General features: G+C 37.8%; 1 protein-coding gene across 2 annotated transcripts; it reads left to right on the top strand.

Moving 5' to 3' along the window:
• The first annotated feature begins 281 nt into the window (after positions 1 to 281).
• LOC131524701 (extracellular calcium-sensing receptor-like) lies at positions 282 to 6,762 on the top strand. Of its 2 annotated transcripts, XM_058751969.1 has the most exons (6): positions 2,340 to 2,560; positions 2,665 to 2,956; positions 3,386 to 4,174; positions 4,255 to 4,488; positions 5,172 to 5,295; positions 5,449 to 6,762. In XM_058751969.1, exons 1-6 carry the CDS (start codon positions 2,340 to 2,342, stop codon positions 6,360 to 6,362), a joined length of 2,574 nt encoding a protein of 857 aa, XP_058607952.1. In that variant the 3' UTR covers positions 6,363 to 6,762. The 2 variants fall into 2 exon arrangements, with proteins under 2 accessions (XP_058607951.1, XP_058607952.1); XM_058751968.1 differs by lacking the exons at positions 2,340 to 2,560; positions 2,665 to 2,956 and adding an exon at positions 282 to 649.
• The last annotated feature ends 971 nt before the right edge of the window (positions 6,763 to 7,733 follow it).

The raw sequence follows: 7,733 nt of genomic DNA, 5'->3' as shown, positions 1-7,733 counted from the left end.
AGATGTGGGCCGGAACTGGGCCAACACTATGTTGCTGTCTGGGTTCCTGTATGTCCTACAAGGCTATCTTGTTTAACTCTGTTCTAAGGACACTTCATACACAACAACCTACAGAGGGGTCAATCATAATTAAAAAAAAAAGATGACAGATGATAATAAAAAAGTTCTTTGAAATTAAAATTAATAACGCTAAGACAGAACCAGTACTGTGAATGCACCTCACTTCAAACTGTAACAGTCTGTATGTATATTATTTTCTAAACTTTAAATGTAGTGGCATTTTTGTTCAAGCAGACTTTGTTGCTTGTGGAAACCTCACGCGAGCCTGAAAGATACTTAAAACTTAAAATAATATTTGCACTCTTGAAGACTGTTCACCAAAGACTACATTTCAGTCCAGCAGAATTTTCTGCACACTTCACCACCGAGGCCAAAATGAGCATTGTGAATGTAAGAGCCTCACACTACATTGTTTGTTTGAATTGTATTTCAGGGCAGTTCGTGAAGACCGATAACCTGGACAGAAGTCAGTTCAAGATCCAGCCTCCTGTTACGGGGCTGACGAGACGAGAGGCGTGCGGATCCATTTGCAGACTTTATTGGCAACAGAGACATGGTCAAACAGGCAGGGTCAAACAATGGCAAACAGGTATATAAAGGCAATGCAAAGAGTAAACTGAAACAGGCGTGGGTCAGGCGACAGCGAACCTCCACACCAGACTTCTCACTCACAAGGATTGCTGTCTACTAGATATTATGTGTACTCTTCAGACTTAGGTTCATGCAGATATTATTCAGGGACATGAACACTTGAATATTGCAAAAATAGAGAAACTACCTTTAAGAATTTTGTGTTAATTGCGTGAACATTAAACAAATATATATTTCTTTTACTGTTTTTTGTTTTTTCCAAAGCACCTAAAAGCCAATTCACACTGCCATACTCCAACAGGGTGAACACACTGACCAAGCAAAACAAATAAGCATGTTTTTTTAATAGTTTTTTATAGTTTTTGTGAAAGTGTGAACTGACCATAATGCTGTGTGTTAGGTGTGAGATTCATTCAACTTGGTTTGCTGATTAAACATGATTAAATATTTGTTCAGGATATTGTCATTGTTGTGACTATTCATGGGAGGGGTGTGAATCAAGTGGCTTGGTTATGGTTTTGTTGAGGCTGACATGTGGAACCCATCTGGTCCAGCATATAGGGCCAGCTATGGTCATACAGGACCTCAGATCCCACATAGCAATTTTTCTCTGGCCCAGCTCCGGCCCACACAATCAGCTTTTGCTTGGCCCACATACCGCAATGACTTACGGTCCTAGTGTGGACCAGGTCTGGATTCCAGACAAGGGCCACACATGTGCCATAACTGGCCCAAGTCTCAGCCAAGTTAATTACCCATAACTGGCCCTGAATTGGACCAGTTATGGCCCATGTGTGGCCCTTGTCTGGAATCCAGACAGGCAGAGCTGGGCCATAGAAAAATTGCTATGTGGGTATGTGGATTGTTAAATACTGTTTGACTTCTTCGTGCGCTTACTATACACTGCACCCATGACAATAAACTTGCAATTCTGAGAAATATACTGAGAAATATTTTTCTCAGAAAACAAACAGAATTGTGAAATATAAACTTGCAATTGTGAGGTATATAGACAGAGTTGTGAGATATAAACTCGCAAATCTGACTTTTTTCTAGCAATTGCGAGTTTGTATCTTGCAATTCTCACTATTTGCATGTTGTTTTGTGAATAAATATTTCCGGGCCATCGGACAGTCCTTTGCACCCTGCACTGAATCCTTATCCTGCCCTGAATTCAACTTCCCAATTTCTTTGCTTTTTTCCATGTAATATCAGTGAGCCCACTCTATTCTGTTCACACACTCGATTTAAGTATTCTGACTGGTTCTAATTGCACACTGAGGGCGTGGGGAAATCATATTTTCTGCTTTTTTCTCTCTCTCTCTCTTATGATTTATATTAATGGTACAGCCCTGCTCTTTAGCCATGAAAATGTCTCTAATTGCCAGTGCATTATGTAGGAGTATGACATACTATAATTATGTGTAGTTTTCCTCTTAAGTTTTACCATTAAGTTCCCCTAAGAGATATAGCAACATTACTGACTTCCATTGTGCATCCATGTACTAATTATATCACCATCTACAATTCAAACAATAAGGTTTTAGCACCTTCTATGCTTGAATACCTAAATATGTAGCTACGCTACTGTTTCTTCCATAATGAGTGAATGATTCAGCCCCAGAGCAATAAAAGGTACCAATTTCCCTGTAATGCCTCAGAGGCTCCTGCTCTGCATACATATTGACATGGGAAAGAGGACTTTGCCACTGCTGCCACTGCTGATGGTGGTAGATGGTATGTATCTCACAGGGTTAGTGCAAGCTTGCCATCTGCTTGGTCAGCCTGCCCTGCCTCAACTTTCTGCGGAAAAAGACATCGACATTGGAGCGATATTTGCAATCCACAGAAATGCTCTGCTAAAGGTTAATTCTTTCACTTCCAAACCAGAACGAACAACATGTGTTAGGTCTGTATGATGATATTATGATAAAATATATATGTAGTTGAATCTGACATTGTGATTATTATTTGCAGAATATAACACAGTCAAACTATGTTTTATTTTCACAGCTTGAATTTGCGTGAATTTAAATTTGCTCAGACACTGATTTTTGCCATTGAGGAGATAAATAACAGCACAGAGCTGTTGCCTGGTGTTTCTTTGGGCTATAAGATCTATGATTCCTGTGGCTCTGTAGCTCACACTATCCAATCGGGCATGGCATTGATGAATGGCTATGATGAGACATTGAGTAATATGTCATGCTTTAGACCGCCAGCTGTTCTTGCCATTATTGGAGAATCAACATCCACTCCCACTATTGGCTTAGCATCTGTCATTGGACCTTTCAGTTTACCTGTTGTAAGAACTCTGATTAACTAATGGATTCATTTAAAATTTACCTAGAAAAATAAAAATCATCATCGTAACAATAAAATACATTTTGGTAACACTTTATTTTAAGGTGTTTTTGTTACATGTTACACATACTTACTATTATAATAACAATAAATTATGCATAATTACATGCAAGTAACCCTAAACCAAACCCTAATCTTAACCCTAACCATATAGTAAGTGCATGTATTATTCAGTACTTAAATGTATAATTACAATTTAACAAGGTGACCTTAAAATAAAGTTTAACCAACAGTTTTAAAGGTATTGTATCAGTCTGATTACAGTTAAAAATTGGAAGAATATACAGTAAAGGCATTGTGGAAGAATGAAATGTAAAAACAGTATTTGAGAAGTTGGTTAACATATGTGGTTAATATACTTCTTTTTCAGATCAGTCATTTTGCCACATGTGCATGCCTGAGTGACAGAAAAAGGTATCCATCTTTCTTCAGAACAATATCCAGCGATTATTACCAAAGCAGAGCGCTGGCTCAGCTTGTCAAGCACTTTGGCTGGACCTGGGTTGGGACAGTCAGGAGTCGCAGTGACTATGGTAATCATGGTATTGCAGCATTTGAGGAGGCTGCAAAACAAGAGGGTGTTTGTATTGAATACTCAGAGGCCATATTTCGAACTGATCCACAAGAACAGTTTCTGAAGACACTGGAAGTGATAAAGAAAGGCACAGCCAGGGTGGTGCTGGCTTTTATTGCACTAGGAGATTTTGTCCCCCTTTTGAACTTAATTGTGCAACACAACATCACAGGACTGCAGTGGGTTGGTACGGAATCCTGGATTACTTCTCGAACTCTTGCAGAAACTATGGAATACAGTTTCCTTTCTGGAGCAGTGGGCTTTGCTGTAGCAAATGCCAAACTTGTTGGCCTGCGAGAGTTCCTAGTGAATGTGCACCCTGATAAAGAACCACACAATGAACTGTTAAAAGAATTCTGGGAAACAGCTTTTCAGTGCTCTTTTAGAAAGAGTGGTAGTGGTGGCTGTACTGACTTAGAGAAATTGGAAGAGCTCCAAAATGAATATACTGATGTGTCAGAGCTGCGAATAGCAAATAAAGTGTACACTGCAGTGTATGCTATTGCACATACACTACATAATATAATAAAAGACATTAAATCCTCCACCAACAGCAGCAAAGGAGAACGGCCCACACCACAAAAGGTATTTCAAGAACATAAAATAACATTACAAAAATCATAATGAAACAAATTAAAATATAAATAATGGATCAATCCTCTCAGGTGTTGGAGTATATGAAGGATGTGAGATTCACAGTTAAAACAGGTGAAGAAATCGTATTTGATGCAAGTGGTGATCCAGTTGCAAGATATGACCTGGTGAACTGGCAGCCTGCCAAGGATGGTTCTCTGCAGTTTAAGCATGTGGGTGTCTATGACAGCTCACTGCCTTCAGAACAACATCAACATCTTCAAGTCAATCAGGAACACATGTTATGGGCAGGGAACAGAGGACAGGTACATTGATACTTTATAACACACTACTGAAAGCATTTGGAATATCAATTTTGAAAAAGATAGCCAATGAAAAACAATCATTTACAGGAATATATCTGCAAATATTATAAAAGAAGAGTGGTTCAATTCTGGAAAAATTATTCAATGGTCTAAATCAGCGGTTCTCAATTCCAGTCCTCCCCCACTCCCCGTCTCTCTGGTTAACACACCTGATTCAGATAACCAGCTCGTTAAAATTGAGCTCCATGGATGAACTGTGTTCAGATTTACATGATCCCTACACAGTGTTCATTGCTTCCTATTCCCTGAGCAGGGGAAATCCATTGAAGTTTACTTCTTCGGAACATTCATTCACATATTTGCGCTACGCCACTGCCTGCAGCATCTTCACACATAGACGAAACTTACTTGAGTGTGAAATACAGTACATGCAATCGTAAATAAACACAATTTAAATTCACATCTCGTGCACTGTAATGACCTTTAATATATGCTTGCTTCAAATCTGGATCATGGCGGAATGTCCGTTGATGTCCACTTCGCAGGGCACTTACGTTTCTAATAGAACAATAGAACGTTTCTGAAGCGCAAGGACTGGAATTGAGAACCGTTGGTCTAAAGCAACTAATTTAATAATTCCAATAATCATTTAGGGTTTTATATGACAAATTATTTTCTCATAGTTGCCTGCGTCCGTGTGCAGTGAGAGCTGCCCCCCCGGCACTAGGAAGGCTATGCAAAAAGGTCGACCTGTCTGCTGTTATGACTGTATTCCATGTGCAGAGGGAGAAATCAGTAATGGCACAGGTAAATTAGTGAATGCTGGATAACTCTCATGACAGTGAGATAAAGTGAAGTAAAATACTGCCCATTAGTCAAGTGATTTCATGATGCACATTTCAATCAATATTTTATTTTTTTTATTTATTTATTTATTTATTTTTTCAAATTCCTTCACAGATTCTAGTGACTGCTTTCCTTGTGATTTGGAGTACTGGTCGAATGAAAGCAAAGACAGATGTGTATTAAAAGTGGTTGAATTCCTTTCCTATACAGAAATTATGGGGATGGTGCTTTGTATCTTCTCCTTCATTGGGGTGTTGTTAACAGCAATGGTATCTTTTCTGTTTTATCTTCATAAAGAAACACCTATTGTCAGAGCCAACAACTCAGAGCTAAGCTTCCTGTTGCTCTTCTCGCTCTCACTGTGTTTTCTCTGTTCTCTAACTTTCATTGGCCGGCCCACTGAATGGTCCTGTATGTTGCGTCACACAACATTTGGGATCACTTTTGTCCTTTGTATCTCCTGTGTTCTTGGGAAAACAATAGTGGTATTAATGGCTTTCAGGGCTACACTTCCAGGAAGTAATGTCATGAAATGGTTTGGGCCTCTTCAACAGAGACTCAGTGTTGTTTCCTTAACACTAATACAGTTGATTATATGTGTGCTTTGGTTAACAATATCCCCCCCTTTCCCATATATGAATTCAAGTTATTACAGAGAAAAGATCATTCTAGAATGTAACTTAGGTACCCCTTTTGGTTTCTGGACTGTTCTGGGTTATAACGGCCTTCTATCAATCTCATGCTTTGTTTTAGCTTTTTTTGCTCGGAAGCTCCCTGATAACTTCAATGAAGCCAAGTTCATCACATTCAGTTTGCTTATATTCTGTGCTGTCTGGCTCACATTTATCCCAGCTTATGTCAGTTCTCCTGGAAAATTTACTGTAGCCGTGCAGATATTTGCTATTTTAGCTTCAAGCTTTGGTTTACTGTTTTGCATATTCACCCCAAAATGTTACATAATTTTGCTAAAACCAGAGAAGAACACAAAGAAACAAATAATGGGGAAAGCTCCATCTCAAGCTTTTTAAATCCATGGTTAAGAATGTAATTGATCAACAAAGATGGAGAAAAACAAATGCAATTCTGTATATTCTAAGATTTCAGATTCAGAAAAGTAACATAAATGTATCCAATATTCTTTTCACAGAAGATCAGTCAGTCAGTCAGTCAGTCAGTCAGTCAATCAAGATATATACAGTAATCAGCATTTGAAGTGGACCAAAAAAGTTCATCAAAGTTGTCTTAAGATAAGAACACATTTTGGTTTTAGGTTTTAGGACAACTTTTTGATCCACTTCAAATTTGTACTAGTGTATATATACATACTGTACATACATAAACTCTGTTGAACTGGTGTATTCTGTTTTCCCATGTCATATCATGAGTAATGATGCCTACACAATAGCAGCCCTACTCTCAGGGCTCTCTGACCCATTAGTTCTGCTCTCCACAGGCTGTGGCAGGCTCTGCAGTGTAGACCCGGTCAGCACTAGACACAGTGGACTCTCAGTGACCATCTCCATCACAGCCATGTTCTGGACCTGCATTATGTTCTTCTTAATAAAAAATGACATTGACTTTTTGCATTTAACAAGACATGGAAATTTGATTTGATACCATGTATTACTTGGCATTTTTACAGTTAATTATGCATCTATTTGCAATTATTTGGTTTATTAATTACATTTACACAATGTGTCTTTATATGCATGTTATTAAACATCATACCTTTAATAAATACATAAATAAATAGACTCAAGTTACAAAATTGACTCTTTTTTTTCTCAGTAGGGTTGGAGAATGGGGAACAAATAAAATAATAATAAAATAATAATAATAAGCACTTCTTGCAGGAGTTTTCTCACATCTCTTCACTGTAAAAATATTGCTGTACATTTTACAGTAACTTACTGGGGGCTGGATGGCAGTAAGCTATTGTAAAAATGTTTACAGTAATATTACTGTAATTACATGTAAGGTACAACAATGTCTTTACTGTATTTTCATTTACATTATTATTACTCTATAGTTTATTTTCATTTAGTTTTCACCTGTAAAAAAACAGTCAAATTGTGGTACAGCACTGTAATACATGATTTGTACCACCCCACCCCCAATAACTCATGAGCATTAGTTCTGATAATATTATTTTTAATTGTATAACATTTATTTTTTAAAAGTACAACTTACAAATCTTGACCTCTAGGATGCACTAGCTTGAAAAAAGGGCATCACCACAGTCCCCTGGGGACTTTGTATCATGGCACAACATACACATACTGAACAGCAAAAATAAGTAAATAAAATGAAATAATACAGTAAAAATTAGTTTGTGTTGTTAAATTTCAGTAATTTTGACAGTCAAAGTTGACAAGCTCTCCGATAAGAAACAACAGGAT

This window comes from Onychostoma macrolepis, chromosome 18 (assembly GCF_012432095.1).
Source record: "Onychostoma macrolepis isolate SWU-2019 chromosome 18, ASM1243209v1, whole genome shotgun sequence".
In the NCBI taxonomy this organism is placed as follows: Eukaryota; Metazoa; Chordata; class Actinopteri; order Cypriniformes; family Cyprinidae; genus Onychostoma; species Onychostoma macrolepis.
The sequence above is the reverse complement of the archived record's forward strand: the minus strand, read 5'-3'. Positions and strand labels throughout refer to the sequence as shown.

Bases quoted from the DNA above. Each gene is read 5' to 3' on its own strand.
- LOC131524701 (XM_058751969.1), top strand. From the start codon at position 2,340: ATGGGAAAGAGGACTTTGCCACTGCTGCCACTGCTGATGGTGGTAGAT. The intron at 2,957-3,385 runs GTAAGAACTCTG...CTTCTTTTTCAG, and splicing joins GACCTTTCAGTTTACCTGTT to ATCAGTCATTTTGCCACATG. The intron at 5,296-5,448 runs GTAAATTAGTGA...ATTCCTTCACAG, and splicing joins AGAAATCAGTAATGGCACAG to ATTCTAGTGACTGCTTTCCT.